The 17417-nt window shown below is 37.2% G+C and overlaps 1 protein-coding gene across 1 annotated transcript in view; it reads right to left on the bottom strand.

The window, feature by feature from the left end:
* Positions 1-386: 386 nt before the first annotated feature.
* Positions 387-17417, bottom strand: part of foxo1a (forkhead box O1 a) — an 82588-nt gene continuing 65557 nt past the window's right edge. Inside the window, exons 2-3 of the mRNA XM_072262858.1 lie at positions 7564-8918; positions 387-5070 (exon numbers count right to left, since the gene is read on the bottom strand). Of these exons, the coding sequence (XP_072118959.1) occupies positions 7578-8918 (1341 nt within the window). The 3' untranslated portion in view covers positions 387-5070; positions 7564-7577. The remainder of the gene's footprint in view (positions 5071-7563; positions 8919-17417) is intronic.

Below are 17417 nucleotides of genomic sequence, written 5' to 3'. Positions count from 1 at the left end.
AGAGTAACTAGGCCTTCAAAATTGGGGCTGGTAGTCTGATGTTGGTGCGCTCATCCTTCTGAGAATGAGGATTTTGTGGAGACGACATTGGAGATATTTTTCCCCCCGGTGTCTCATGACACTTACTATAGGTAGTGGCACATTTTCAGTATATACCCAAATTGAGTGGTTAACAGCTAGAAGTTGAGATCCAGTCTCACTGTAATATAAGGAATCTGTCACAATTACAGTCTTTCACTAGTTTGAAGATTGGATTTCTATTTTAGCCCCTTTTTATAGCCACAGGGAAGTCAGAAAAATTTCACCCCACCTCCACAATCCCATTTCAAGGGGAAACAGTACCATTGCATAAATGAAGAAAAGCAACCACACATTCCATATTTTGTAGCAGAATTTATATACATTTATTATGGCTCCATACAATAACAGCAAAGGATTGTTCTGGTGTCCTTAAATGTACACTATCAGGCACTTGTCTATGAAACAATATATTTAGATACAGTCTACATTATTCAAAGAATATAAAGCTGTGAAAACTTTCAAGTACTGCTACAGTTTGCAGAATGGGCAAAGCATTATTTACACGCCAGTTTTGGATTATGGTTGGTCTATGGAACATCCATCAAAATGAGGGTCAGTTTTGTGCAAATTGGTTAACTTTTGTTTGTTGATTTTTTTTTAAAACCTACTCCTACTGAAACTTTTATTTATAAACTGGATCCAATAGATAAGTCACATTTGCATCGAGTATAAGTTAATAAATGTAAGTACTTAGATTTCATTAATGATTCATAAAAGTATGTTTAATAAAACAGTTAAAGTTTAAGTGCAATTAATTTTCTATATTAAAAACAATTGGTCCAATGATTTTTTTTCTTCCCTCTTCCTAGGGATGTTCTGCTGAATCTGATTAGCTACTTACATTAGGCAGTCATTGCAATCATCAGTTGTACTGAAGTATACAAGTTTATCAAAAGAATAAGATTTCCATTGCTAACTTCTAAATAAACTTTATATGACACATTTGGTTACACTTAACTATATCTGGAACAATAAGTCTTTCTGTTACAGTTAAAATATCTCGTGCTCTAATATATTTTTAACAGTACAAATCTGCAAAAATGTTCAAAGTAAGACTTTGTATGCATAGGTAAATCTGCACATTTCACAGAGCAATTAATCATTTAGAATTAAGGTAGACCTACTTAAAGCTTTGAGTTTTTGTTGTAAAATGGCCAATAAAATACAGTTATGAATCTGTTTGAACATCTAGCTGAGAACGTGTAACACTTCGTGGTACTTTAAACTTAATATAATCTGAAGCAGAATGAAAACTTGTAAAAGAAATCTGATTGTTAAATAATTGTTCAAAAAAATAAAAAAAACTTACAGCTTTACACAAGTCCCTGCGCAAAAAAAATCCACAACAGCAATCTAACTCAGAAAACTCATATGCTTTTGAGTATTTACAAAAACAAACACCATCACTTAATAGCACCCCCTAGGATGTAAAAATCTAACATACTACATACAAAAACCTCACTTAATCCAGTTTAATATAAAACTCTGAAGGTGCAAGATGCCCCTTTTTGTGTGATTCTGTAAACTCAAAACGGGAGGAGAAAAAAGACAAAACCATTTATGACCCGCAGAACTTGCCTTTAAATAAAGGGGTAAAGTTTTCTTTTAAAAATCACATTAACAATGTCAATGTAAACACGAATCTCTTCAATTTTTCATTCTTAAGCTACTTTTCAAACATGTCAGTTTATGGTCAAATAAAATGCTGCTATAACACTGAATGTCATCTGATCTGGCCATCAATAATGTGCTGTAACAAAGTTAATGAGTTAAGCAGACTTTATGACTTTTGTTTGTTGACATTGCCAAAACCCTATGCAAACAACCACAGACTTTAATATTAAAATATTAAAGTGTATGACTGTATTGTTAAACATCTCTAGTAATTGTGCCAATAAAGATAACAATTAATACGTTTCTACAAATACAGTGGTGAAAGAAAGCTACTGGGGTGAGGGAGAGGAAGGGGGAAATGTTGGAGAACACATGCAGCCACAACTATGGCAAGTCTCCAACATGTGGCCAGTCTTCACTGTAAGCCAGAAGCTTTGCTAAGACTGAGAACTCAGGCATGTGGATCACACTGTTCCATTTGTGCATATAATGGAGGTCTGTGCAGTGATAGACAAAAGCACCTATGTAGGCAGTCATGGTGCCAATTGTCCATTTAACAATTCCCAAAAGTAGATAATAAAATCAATGACAATATTATCTTGTTTTATACCGGAATAAGATGTGGCGTGTCGGTTTACAGTGTCAGCTGGAAAAATTCAAAAACAGAACAGGGTTTGATTCCCACAGCAGTCTGTAAGGAGTTTGCACATTCACCCTGTGACCGTGTGGGTGTTTCCCACCCCCACCCCAGGTGCTCCACTTTCCTCCCACACTGTAAAGGCATGCAGTTAAGGTTGAGTAGAGAGCATGCTATAATGGCGCGAGACGTGGCAACACTTGCAGGCGGCTCAGCACAATCGTCACTAATTTGATTTGATGCAAACAATGCATTTCACTGTATGGTTCAATGTACTTGCAACCAATAAAGCTAATTTTTATCTTTACGTGCGATAAAATCTCTATATTGCATAGGGCCTCTTACAGTAGTCTAATCTAATACCTTAAAAACCATATTCAATGGTAGACTTTGCCCTGATTACACTGAGATTTTAATCCAAATCATTTACTTGTATCCACAGAGACAGCTCAACCCAGAATCACCTGGCTCAGACAGTGGCTAGAGGGGAACTTGACAGGACATGGATAAAATGGAAATCTGGATGGAGAAATGGCAAATGGAATTTAATCTGGTTATGCGTGAGGTAATGCATTTTGGGGAGGTCAAATGTAAGAGGAAAATATACAGTAAATGGCATTCCATAGCTCCCTGAAAGCAACAACACAAGTTGAAAGGGTGATAAAGAAAGCATACAGCATGCTTACCTTCATTGATGTTGAGTACAAGTGTTGGGAAGTCACAATGTGCTGGATAAAATACTTTGAATGTGGGTGTAGTTCTGATCGCCACACAATAGGAAGGAAGTGGAGGATTTGAAAGGGATGTGGAAGAGATTCACCAAGATGCTGAATGGATTGGAGTGTGTTAGCAGCAAGGAAAGTTTGGACGCTTCTCTGGAGTGCCAGAGGCTGAGGGGGTGACCTGGTAGAAGTATACAAAATTGTGAGAGTCACAGAGCTAGGATAGATACCTAGAGTTCTGCGCACCCCCCCCCCCCCCCGCCTCGGGTGCAAAGGCCAGATACTGGAGGGAAGAGATTAAAGTACGAGGGTGAAGCTTAAAATATTTTGGTGCGTGGAATGCACTGCCAAGAGACAAGTCAATACAACTGTTTCAGCATCATCATTCTGCTCAATACCATTAAGGAGGTATGACTTTGAAAGACAGAATAGAAGGCTCTGATATAGCACAATTAAGTGGGGATAAATTACTAGGCATGGCCGAAAACATTGTTGCTTCGGCTTTTAAGAGCAACTACTTTAATGACAATTCACATTTCTCAATAGCTAGGCAGACTGGATATTGTAAAAGAAATGTTTATATCCAAAATTAAAGAGCTATGTGGAGATCTACTGTCAATATCAAAAAACAATATTGTTCTGTTTTAGAAATATAAGCCATTTCCTTTTCATTGAGATGGTTAAGTGCAATCTTAAGTGCAGACAGTTTAAGTAGAAAATTCCTCCATTGGCTGTTACCCAGACAGCAGACACAACAGTCGTGGTCATCACTCATTGGGTCCTTCTACCAATGACAAGCTGCTAGTTATCATAAAATTCTTTTACATAACATTGAAGTCAGTCTTGTGATACAAAATAAAACCCTTTCAGAATTAAAAACCAAGTCAAAAATAGTCAAAGGAAACAAAAAGGTTTAGATTACCTTGAAATAATCTTGCAACTTAAAAGGTGACTACATGTCAATGGTGATTGGATTGTATGCATGTAGTATGGGAAGGATAGAATATTCCACCTTCCCATGTAGACAGCACACCCAAGCAAAGGCTGTCAGAACCATGGAAATTCTATAGAGAATGTAAAAACTCACTGCAAATATCACACTGCATTTCAAGAGCATAAGAATATTGATACTGTAAACAATATTTTACAAGATATTTTACTGATCTCCTTAAATATGTAATTATTGGGAAAGAGGGATTAATTTTTAATTGACATGTGATATTGAAAAATATTGGGTTCAGATTAGGGACCCCTATTTTTACCATTCAATCGTATCAAGATGAGCATGTTAAATGGGCCAACTCCATTTCCTGAGTTCAGATAAAGTACAGTGCCCCCTTCCACATTCTTTAAAATAAGATTTAAAATCTAGGTTGACAAAATCTTTTAAGAATTGATTTAAAAGATCTAAATTTTAAAAACAATCAGCATTAAAAACATTGAACGTGCAAGCAATCTGTTTTATGGCTCAAATTATTTAAAATAACTAGTGCAATTAAATGTCACAATTCCACAGACTTGAAAACCAATCTCATGCTTAGCTGCAGACAAGCCTGAGAGGTGAGTGACGATGATGCTTTAAAACAAATGGCAAATGTGTTACTTGCATGAAGTTTTTCCACAACAGACCACTAGAATTTGTTAGAGATCTGGGATTTTGGAACCAGAGTTTGTTACAGCCACAGTTAACAACCAGATCAGGCCCATATAATGCTCATAATTAGAAAAAGAATTGTTAATTAAGCACACATCACATCTATGTTTTGGAAATGACATTCTGTAGTGAGTTTGGCACTTTAACCAAACAGCTCCAAATTCCAAAGGCCTTATCTACAGCAGCACATAACCTGCAAACATTGGGCAAACATCCTGTGCAGGAAAATGTTCTGTGTTGCCAAGTATGATGAAAGGGAAAAGGGAACATGTTTCAAGAGAATTCAAATAGGGTGAAGGACATCTTTGGATTGCTTTTCCCAACTCCTGATGTCAATCCAGTCATGGTATCTTCAGATAAACCTGGTTTAATGAGAAAAAGGCAGCGTCAAACACAAAACAAAACAAACATGAGCTACTCAACTATTGCAAGTTAACCCAGGTGAGGCCAACACTTGTAACAATTCAGCAAAAGGGTATTAGCCTTTTGATTTTAAAATTTTGAACCACAATTCAAATTACGTTTTCCAAATTCAGAGAATCTGGCATGTCCTTGAATGTTTAAATAATACGCAATTCGAACTTCATGAATATGAATCATATCCCTGCCACAGTAATGTGGAAATGACGGAAAAAAAATCTCAATTAATCTCAAGAACACAAAACTAAAATTCCTCATTAGGTTACAACTTAGTAAAAGCTCCTTACATGGACCTGACTTCGGCCTCAGTTTCTTATTTAATAACTATTAAACCTTAACTACTCTGGCAATGTTACACTTAGATACAAGTTATGCAGACATATATATGTGCATATTTGACTGGAACTGTTGGTGGCAAACTGAATTTTAACAGGTATAAATTGATGTTTAGTACAGTAGGGTATAAATATTAGTTAGGACATACATTTAGATAAATATAGAATGTCACAATAAACTAACATGGCACAAAATTCATTTTTATTGAAAATTTATTCTATTCTACCTAAACAAGCTTGCAGCTTATTATCAAATTCACAGTGCTAGCGCATATTACAGTAAAAATCAAATGAAGTATGGTTATGCAATTTAAATAAAGATCAGCCTTCATTATTTACAAACTTCAATCTCTGCATTCTGCAGTTGTACAATCCAAATAAATGTGGTATTACTGTCTGAGTTAGACAAATTTTACAGATAAGAAATAAAAACATATTTTGCATTTATACTGGTGCATTACATATCAGATATCCAAAAATGCTCTCAGCCCAAACAAATCACTTTTGAGATGGTTTATTTTTGTAGCCAATATGCTGACGAATTTGAATATTAAAAAGGGCCAAGACAAATAACTGGGTTTGTCTCAAGACAAGTGATCTGGGAGGTGCCAAACGTCAGAGAGATTCACAAACACCTTAGTCTTCTAACAATATCATAAGGTTATTCACATCATGATAAAACCTCCAATTTAATATTTTACCCATGAGACACTAAGAATAAGTATGCATATTCCCAGTAATCATAAATACCAACTCAAATTTGTTTACTAGAGCTTGACCTCTCAGGCTTCTGAACCAATTTATCACCAGCACGGAAAATGGGACAGCTTGCTTGCAGAAATGGAAAGCCAATTTCCGTCTCCATAATAGAAGCTCTTGTATGATATTCAATTATTTTTCATAGAAGTGTGGAAAGCCCTACTCTTACTTGACAGGTACATTTTCAAACAAAGATGCAAAGCATTATTGGAGCACCCGCTCAAAAACACTAAAAAACAAATTCTTATCTAGTGGTATGTAGTGATACTAGTACCTTACTTGGTTTGTAACAAAGAATTACCAATTCAGAAAGCTGGGTAAGTGCACTTCAAAAATAGTTGGAGGATGGAAGGTGAAGAAAGAGTCAAGTTAAACTATCTATCCAGGGAGGTAGCCAGTTAAAAAGGGAATGTATGCCATTGTCTCATTCTGATGGATTAGTTCTTCTGAGCTGGTTGTAAGCAATGGAGATCTTCTATAAATATGCAAACTAACATCTGATGAAATCCTCAATCACCGATTACTAATTTCTACTATAGTAGGAGTGCTGATAACCTCATGACAATGGCAAATTTAATCTAAAAAAAAATCAGTTTGAGATGATTTTGCATTGTAACACAAAGATACTCTCGCTTCTCCAGGCTTCATAAATCTGGAGTTCCCATTATGTTAGTCCCAAGCGGAAGGCATAACAACTCCCCAGTTTTCAAAGAATGGCAAACACCCCAGTCACTCCACTGGGACACGAAGGCAACAAACAGCAGATGTATCTCACCAAAACCTGTTGGAATATTGAAAGGCCAGGATAGAGTGAACGTGGAGAGGATGTTTTCTATGGCAGGGGCAGTCTAAAACCAGAGGGCACAGCCTCAGAAAAGAGGGACATCCGTTTAGAATGCTGGTGAGGGATTTTTTTTTTTAAGCCAGAGGGTTGTGAGTCTGAAATTCATTGCAACAGACAGCTGTGGAGGCAAAGTAGTTGAATATATTTAAATCAGAGGTTCTAGGTCCTTATTTAGTAAAGGCCTCAAAGGTTATGGAGAGAATACAGGGAATGGGGTTGTGTGAGATAATAAATCAGTCATGATGGAATGACAGAACAGACTCGATGGGCTGAATGGCCTCATTCTGCTCCTGTGTCTTATTGTTTTAAGTAGATTTCTTTCCCTTGAAATTACATTTCCTCATTTTCATAGGAGAGCATATCCTTCAACTTCATAATATTAGTGCAAAGGATAGCATTACTATACCACTTAATTTACTTCAAGTTATTATCACTGAGGTAGTGTTAATAGACACAGAGCAAGAGCATGCAATTTTAGTACAAAATCTAATACTTACCTCATAATAAAAATTTAGCCAGATACCCAGCTGTGTGTGGGTGCTTTTGAACTGTTTGAATAGCAGTCTAAATTAAAGTCTAAAGTATCACCATCCATAAGGTCATTACGAATAATGGACTCAACATCACAATCCAGGCTTTCAATGAACATATCATCCAAATCACTAGGGAGCTTCTCTTGATTCACAGCAGCAATATTCATTCTTCCATAGCCTCCGTTGCTATTAATATGGTATGGATCCATTGCATTAAGTTGCAAAGACATAGGCACGTGTATCTGGTTTTTTGGGGCTGAAAGATGTCGAATATTTGAAGGGTGAGTCATGATGCTCACGGTACGAGGTATGACACAGCCATTCATTGCAACTGAATGCTGGCTATGCACTGGATGTTGCTGGATGTTGGGGTTCATCAACTTGGTGTGAACTCCCTGGTTAGCATATGAGGACATTGTGGTGGGGATCATCATATTCTGACTGCTCATTCGACTGTTAGCTTGTGAGACCACAGTATCCACTTGTGGTAACATATCGCCGTGAGGAGGCGAGTCAGAAGTTAGTAACTCTTTAAGCAGCCCCTTTGGGCAGTTATATTGGGTGATTGGCCCAAAGTTCTGCTTTTTCTCTTGAAAGGTCTGCATAGGCATTTGCTGCAGAGAATTCATACTGCTCTGAGCATAGAGGCATTTTCTGTAATCTGGGGTCTGTGAACCAATGGCTGTGTTCTGGGGTGCAAATGAGTAGCCAGTACTTTGCTGCATTAGTGACACTGACGAAGGCTGGGTGGATGCTACCAGAGATGAGTTTGGGGACAAAAGATTCAAATTGTCCAAGAGATCTTCCATCACATTTTCAGTCATAGAATTGTTCATAGAACTAGTCATCTCACTTAGACTCGGTAGTGTTGATGCCATTTTACTGGAGCTACCTGGATAGACTAAGGGTGACATTTGATGAACCTCACCATCACCAATATCTTCCTGTTCTGTCATAATAGGAGAGAGCCTTCCACTTAATGTGCTAGCATTTGAACCAGTTCTCGTTCTGAAAGTGGTCCAGGCGTCAAAATCATCATTACCGTGCGAGTTCGGACTTCCAGGCCACTTTGAGAACTGTGTTCCGGGACTATCAGCACTGCCATCTTGACCTGCCTGAAGAGCTGCCTTTTTCTTAGCCGCCCTTCCTCTGCTTTTTGCGAACTTGCTGTTGTTATCCATGGATGCTGCTCTTCTCCTTGGAGATTTTCCACTCTTTCCCCCTTCAGGATTTAGCATCCACCAAGAACTCTTGCCAGTTCCCTCATTCTGAACTCGTACAAACTTGCTGTGCAGTGACAAGTTATGACGGATTGAGTTCTGCAAAAAGAAAATACATATTGCCAAGTCAGAACCTCTGCTTCAGTGCACTGCTTTAGTACATTGCCACATAAACACTCAACATTCTAAGCATTTCATTCCCAAGCAAGTTAAAGTTGTAAGGCATCGGGGGAAGAGTAGATGGAACCGATATAGTTGCAACTGAAACATAAAACTACAAGATATTGTCAAGTACTAACAAGATATTGTACTAACAAGAAACATAGAACTACAAGATATTGTCAAGTACATTGTTTATTCAGTTTTTACAGATAGCCAAGCAGGAATATTTAGAAACAAAATCTAGAGTCTAGTCTCCAAATACACTAAGGACTGCAGGCATGCACAATTATCTCATTTGATCACAACACAAGTTTATGATTTCAAGACAATAAAGATTTAGGACAAGACTTGCATGGCAGGAGGTATTTTGGAAACAAAACTATTGTATTAAGGATTTAATTATAAAGAAACACTGCCTGTTATACTCAAATAGACTGCTAACAATTTCAACTACAACAAATCTTCTTCCAGTTCAGAGTAACCCAACATTCTTCAGCAAATCTATGTTAAAAGTTACTAATAAACTGTTAAAACTATTGGAAAAATAAAAGATGTTCTGGCTCAATCTTTACAATTGGTAACATCAGATGTTCCATCTGCTGAGCATCCCTTGCTCACTAGAAATGCAAGTTTCTAGCAACATACTACCAGTCTCTGGAATGGAGATCAACACAACCATCGGGCAAGGAAATGTCAGAAGACGGGGAGTAGAAAGATGAGTGCTGGGGTGAGGTTGTATATGGAGAAAGATAGAAGGGCTGGTGACAAGCAAGTATCAGTCATAATCAAAGCTAATTAAATCAAAAATATTCATAGCCATATGCTTATTTATGCTTTTCAGCCTCTAAACAGTATATGCATACACTACAAGATGTGCCATATGGACTACTGGTATAATGTACAATATCCTTAAAATTAAGATATAATCCAGCAAAAAAAAACTTCGTATAGTAAAATAATGCAGTTTGAGCTTTGGGTTCTATTTTATTAACCCAAGCTAGAGAAAAATTCTATGACCAATAAGGGGCTTAAAAATGAGTATCAGGGTCTAGAACCAGGAAGAGAAAAGAAATTGCATTTTGTGCTTAAAAATTTTAAATTTGCTCAAATGTACCGAGTGTTGACCACAACAGTGGGACAGCAAGCTGATTTTGAAAACCTGAAACTCAAATTGCTGGTCAGTGCAGAAACTCAATAATATCCATTAAATTTGCTTGAAATAGAACTGATCACAGATCCAGTCATTTCTGGCATACCTACAAAAAAGAAAATCTTTTGGCAATACCTCAGTTAGTTATGCTGCCAGATACAGAATTTAAGTTTCTGCTAAATGCTTTTTGTCACAACTGATGTACATTACCATTTCGTGGAACATTTATTGCAACATCTTCCCCTTCTTACTGATAAGTTATACCCAACTACTGAAAACTCAGGTCAGGACATTTTTCAAAAAGGCTGTTATTTTGAATAGAACATTTCACCCAGCTCTGATCACATTTTTAGTTCCAGTGTTCATGTAAACATTTAGCGGCAGAAACAAGGACATTAAATTAATCACTTGCAGAATTAAATTGGTGGAGGTCAAAACATCATTGCCTTATCTACATGCAGTTGAATGTTGATAGTGTATATGGGCCTCCTTTCACTTGTTAAATGAAAACAATTAGACACCTACAGAGATCCTGTAACAGTTAGATCAATGGGTGAGTTTTCAGGTCATGTTTCCAACTAACAGCACTGCCTCCCGGTGCTGCCAAACAATAAAGTCTTTTTTTCCCTAACAGGAAAAGGGCTGCAGGGTTGCTACACAAATTCCTGTTTCTCGTGCAAAGCTCAAGCCATAAATGAAGCACTAATTTAGCAGCCAGGGAGGAAAGAATGATTACCTCTTAATCTTATGAAAGTATGTCCTGCTGTTAATGATGTTGTGTCTGCTGGCAACTCCAGACACAAATACAAACTGAAAAGGGATATTGGCAAGAGGGTTAAATGCAATGACAAATCATTGCACTCTTCCTCATCTCTCTAGGCACTGAACAACTTCTGGGGCGCCACAGTAGTGTAGCAGTTAGTGTGATGCTATTACAGCTCGGAGTGTTCGGAGTTCAGGGTTCAATTCCAATGTCATCAGTACATCGTTCCCATGGAATGTGTGGGCTTTCTCCAGTTTCCTCCCACGGTGCAAAGACGTACTGGTTAGTAGGTTAATTGATCATTGTAAGTTGTCCCGTGATTAGTGTCGGGGTAAATCTGAGGTTGCTGGGAGGTGCAGCTTGAAGGGCCTATTGCAGCCGTATCTCTAAATAATAAACTAAATAATTTTTTCCATGCTGTATTATGTCACACATACACAACTCATTCTGAACTTCCACACAGGGTAGTTCGGACTTACAATAAGATTTCCAGGTTTATACATATTTCAGGATTAAGGTGCTACTCTTTAATAACTCGACCAGCTGCATCAATTAATTACATGGGAAATACCAAAATGTCCTTGGCGGACACCAAGGATTCAAAGCCACGTTAGAGAACAACAGACCCATAAAGGACCATATCTCACAAGGAAATGCTGGATGTTCTGCACAAAATATTTTTCTCCATATTAGCTCCGTAATTTAGGATTCTTCTTCAAATATAGAACTCTCATACTTACTGGTCTTTCTTTGACAACGGTTTTCTGAAATCAGACTCCTTATGAAGTCTGAGTGAGAAGGTACAGCAATTTCACCATTCTTGCATCCAAAAGATAAATGGAATTAATGGATGGTTAAATCCAGAGGTAAAGATTATCCTCCCCCTCCCCCCATCAGTTATTTAATGAACAAGGATTGTTATAGCTTCAATCTGATGCAAAGGCATCGATTCACATAAAGGATTGGGTTAGCTTAGGAGCACAAGGTAACTAGAGTTGATTTACAAAATGATCAAGTTCAGCAACAACCATGGACTACTCACTGGTATAAAGTTCTGAGTCAAAATGATTCCAAACCAGTGTTCTTTAATAATTAACATGCTAGAATGTACAAAGGATAAGCATTTTCATAATAATTAGTAGTATATTAGACAAAAGTAGCAATCCTTATAATTATGCTACTGAAGATGCTTTGCTCGGTAGGGTTGATTCTGGGCAGCAGGGAATCCCTGACCGTCATCAAGCTACTGCTCATAAAATTCAAGTAACACAAAAGAAAATTATTGCCACTTGGAATGTAAGAACCCTATATCAAGCAGGAAGATTGGACAATGTGATAAATTAAATGGAAAGATTAAAGATTAACACCATGGGAATTAGCGAAGTTCGTTGGGCAGGTGCTGGAACATGTCAGAATAGAAATGAAACACTAATTCTTGCGGAACATCCCATACTAATGGAGTAGGAATTCTTATGGATGAAATCATGCAAAAATTGATTCAGGACATTGGGCAATATCAGAAAGCGTGCTCCTTGTTAGATTCCGAGGACAGCCATTTGATGTAGCAATTATACAGGTATATGCACGGACAACAGATGGAACAAATGAGGATATAGATAAATTCTATGAAGAGCATGAACAAGCAAAGAATAGATGCAAATCTCAAGATATTGTTATTGTTATTGTTATTGTCATTGTCATGGGAGATCAAAATGCTAAAGTAGGACAAGGTGCTGATGGAAATACCCCAGGAAAATTTGGACTAGGGGAAAGAAATGAGAGGCGAGAAACGGGTAGAATGGTGCAAGATGAATAATCAGGTCAGTATGAATACCTACTTTAAAAACCATTCAAGACGTTTAAGGACCTGGAAAAGTCCAGGAGATAGCACCAGAAATCAAATTGACTTTATTACTATAAACCAAAGATCTAGAAACTCAGTGACTCAATGCAAAACATATCCAGGTGCAGACTGTAATAGTGACCATAACCCAGTAGTATGTCATGTAAAAGTAAAACTTAAAAAACTAAAGAAGCAAAAACCAGAACAATCCCTTGACTACTCACAACTAAAGAAGAAAACTTAAGACAAAAATTTACAATTGAAGTAAGGAATAGATTTCAAAGTCTAGAAATAGAATCTGTTGAAGATGATAGCAATCATGAAGTTTAACTCTTTAAAGGATGCCTTGGTAGAATCAGCAAAGTCAGTGATTCCTAAAAGAGAAAAAAGCACAAAGAGTAAATGGATGACAGATAAAATCAAAAATCTAGTAGAAGAAAGAAGACGGAAGAAAGCAAATCCTATAGAATACAAGTCCTTAGATAAAAAAGTTAAAAGCTTGTATCAAAAAGCCAAAGAAGAATGGTTAAACCAGGAATGTGAGCAATTAGAAAGAATCCCTATTACTGATCCAGAAAGGTTACATCAACAAATCAAGAATATCACTGGTAAAATAAACTCCTCTGTTCTTCAGGTGGATGTTTGAAAGCAAAGGACGGTACCATTATTATGAAAAAAGATGAGATTATGAACAGATGGACTGAGTATATTCCAGGAATTCTTTGAAGACAAAGAAGAACATTGAAGGTCCAAGTATTTTAAAATCTGAAGCAATAGATAAGATGAAGAAAGGAAAGGCAGCAGGTCCTGATGAATTAGTAATAGAACAAATTATCGCCCTTGAAGATTATGGAATTGAAAAACTTAATGATTTAATCAATGACATTTATGAGACTGGAATAATACCAGAAGAGATGAAAAAAAAAAATCAGTATTTATCACTCTTCCTAAGAAAGCTGGAGCAATAGAATGTGAATTACATAGGACCATAAGTTTAATGAGTCATATCACCAAGATCCTTCTAAGAATTTTGATGACAAGAGCTAAAAGTAAGATACAAGCTGAAATAGGTAAAGAACAATGTGATTTTGTGAAAGACAAGAAGGTACAAGAAACGCGATATTGATGTTAAGGATACTATCAGAACGAGGTATTCAAGTGCAAAAAGATTTGTTTATTTGTTTTATTGACTACACAAAAGCATTTGATAAAGTGAAGCACAATAAGTTATTCGAAATATTACAGGAAACTCTAGATCTAGATTCGAAAGACCGCCGCCTAATTAGAAATCTGTACTGGGAACAAACTGCCGCTGTAGGAATAGATGGAGAAGTGAGTCAGTTTACGAAAATCAAGAGAAGGGTGTGTTTTCTCCCCTGATCTGTTTAATGCGTACAGTGAAACAATATTACAAAAAATAAGAGACATCTTGGGAATCAAAGTTGGCAGTGAAAACATCAATAATTTCAGATATGCAGATGACACTGTGTTAATTGCAAGTACGGAGGAAGAACTACAAAACTTAATTGATATAGTTGTTGAAGAAGTGCAAAAATGGGTCTATCAATTGCAAAAAGACAGAATGTATGGTGGTATCCAAAAAGGAGAATCCTATCTGCAGGCTGAGAATAAACGGGGAAGACATAAAACAAGTACAGAACTTTTGCTACTTAGGAAGCTGGGTGACATCAGATGGCAGGTGCGATATGGGCATCAAAAGAATAGGGATGGCAAAAGACACCTTTACGAGAATGAGAAGTATACCGACCAACACTAAACTAGGCATGACAACCCATCTCAGAGCACTGAAACGTTACATTTATCCAGTTATGTTATATGGCTCCAAATATTGGACAATATCTAGTAACCTGAGGAAACAAATTGAAGCAGCAGAGATGTGTTTTTTGAGGAGGACACAAAGAATATCATGGATGAAATGAATATCTAACGAAGGTGTCATGAACAGAGCAAACACAAAAAGAGAAATAATGTATGAGATCCTGAAAAGGCAATGTAACTTCATTGGACATGTGATTAGGAAAGAGGAGTTAGAATGCACAGTAATTATGGGAAAGATTGAAGGTAAGAAAGCACGAGGAAGACAAAGACAAATGATGATGGAGACAGCAGCCAGAGAACTGGAAATGAATACCAATGAATTGATCAACTTGACCTAAAACAGGAGAGTGTGGGCCATGGCAGTCAAAGCTCAAACTGGGCATGGCACCTGATGATGGTGATGATGGTGACTGGAATAGCAACTGGTAACCTCGTCTCAGGGCTATATTTTTAGTGCATTCCATTGAAGTTTGTTGTTCAGACAATCCGCACTATGTAGTCAAAATTAAATCTCTGCTGGATGTTGTAAAGGCACAGTTAAAAAAATCCTTCAGTGTGTCAGGATCTTTTCAGGAAAAAAAAAAGAAATCTTGATACCAAATAGAATGACAAGTACATGATCAGTTAGCATCAACTCTGATATCCTTACACAAATGCTGTGTGCTCGTGCTGTGTGTCAGCTCACATGCATTTAACAGAGTACCAAGGTCAGAAATGCGTCAGCAGGTTAAGCAGTCAATGCACTGTTGACAAGTTTATCACTTCAATGGTGTCAGGGATCACCCAGGCCTCAGCTTTCCTGGTAAGTGACCAAAATTGCACACTGTTAAATCACAAGAATAATGAGCCAGCTACTACGAAGGAGCACAGACACCAGTCTCAACTCCCAAAATCAGACCCACCCATCTTAATGAATGAATATAGTGTATATCACAGGGAAACTAAGCTGGTCAGAGCATTCTAAATTTCATCAACAGAATTCCACTGTATTCCTTTAAAGCAAAAGGAAAAGCTGAAATCATTCCCAGCAATCAATCCAGTGGTTATTATCCATCACCCCTAATATTAGCTTATTGCAGGCAATGGAAGCAATTGACAAAGTTAAACTCCAAGGCAAACTAGCAATCTATCTCTAATGTAGGAAAATGGTAGAAGTCAATTGAAAGGCCTCAAGGAAATTATTGCAAAATGGTTTTATTTTGAAAAAGTGGAGTAAAAGCTGTTTTGCTTACAACTTCAGAGTAAGGCAACTAAGAGGCCTTACTAAGTATTTTTGCAACTAAACAGGGTACAAAATACCACAAGCGAAAATTATCACTAAGCTTGCACTCTCAAACCTTCAGAACAGATCAAAAAGTCACAAAGGCTGTTGTTATGGCAACTACACTGCTCCCCTTTGGTTTCCTATATATACCTCACACGTTTCATTATCAAATAATTCTATCTGCCATTTATATTGACCTTTTCATATCAATAGTGGAATATTAGATGGACTCTTTGGTTTGTCATTTATTAATTTTACTTTATTTTTACTTTTTGTATTTGATTGGTAATATTTTAGCAGCTGAACAACAACTTTATTAGACTCCATCAGCAATAATCCTTATAGTAATCCAGCTCAGCAAAACTGTAGCCTTACACTGTTCTTAATAAATGTTAGCCATCAATCGTTATAATTAGCAGTTTTCTTTGTAATTTGCACAATATGCTGACTTTTAGACCTGGCACATCAATCTAGTAAATTGGAATGGAGACACTAAGGCAACAACCATCATTATCAAGATACAGTTCAATCAACTGGTGTTTAATGTTAAAAATCAGACTGACTAATATGGAAACAAATTTAGATAAAAGTTCTAGCATTTGCACTCTGCTTAGAAAACTTAAATTCTGTACACAAAAAGTCTAAATGCCTAATTGAACGGAATGAACTCTTATTGCAACAACCGTTACTCTAGTGGGACATTGCTATCACCCAAGTGGACACAGTTCAACACGCACTGATCTGGGCAGTGGCAATTCTCCACAGACAAGAAAATATGATTAAAAGAATATAGTAAGTTTTCAAAATCCAAGACCAAACTGATCAACCTGTACGATACAAAGTGCTGAAAACATCAAAAGAGCTGATCAGCCAAGAAGTGGGAGGTTGGTTTTAATGTGCAAACTTTTCCACAAGATAACAAAATGACGACATACATTTCTGGGTAGGACCCAATGTCACATTAAGCCAAAAATAGATATAACAAAAAAAAAAATGCTGTTTTACGGTCCTTGCCATTAGTGTATGCAGCAAAAGAGCATCACTTATTACTAGAGGGTAGGAGAGTAGGACGGTGCTATCATTAACGACTAAAAGGGAAAAAAACCCTCACCTGGCTTCAACCATCACTGCCAGCTTATACTCCTTCCTTTCCCCCCCCACCTTCTTATTCTGGCTTCTTCCCCCTTCCTTTCTAGTCCTGCTGAGGGGTTTCAGCCCAAAACGTCAACTGTTCATTCATTTCCGTAGACACTGCCTCGCACCACTCACCCTTTACATCAGCAGCACCGCATTGTGTGTGTGTGTGTGTGTGTGTGTGTGTGTGTGTGTGTGTGTGTGTGTGTGTGTGTTTTGCTCTGGACTTCCAACAATTCCTGTTTGTGGAGGGATGCTAAAGAATTGCACTCACAACCAGGTGTACCTAATAAAGTGGCCACAGAGTGCATGTTATGAAGTTTGCTTGTGGCAGCAGGAAATGAAAAATTTCTGCAAGTTACAATAAAAATCAAAAAGTAAGCTCATGTGCGAACATAATACTCGAATGCATAGAAACATAGAAAACCTACAGCACAATACAG

This window comes from Mobula birostris, chromosome 7, assembly GCF_030028105.1.
Source record: "Mobula birostris isolate sMobBir1 chromosome 7, sMobBir1.hap1, whole genome shotgun sequence".
Taxonomy (NCBI): domain Eukaryota; kingdom Metazoa; phylum Chordata; class Chondrichthyes; order Myliobatiformes; family Myliobatidae; genus Mobula; species Mobula birostris.
The sequence above is the reverse complement of the archived record's forward strand: the minus strand, read 5'-3'. Positions and strand labels throughout refer to the sequence as shown.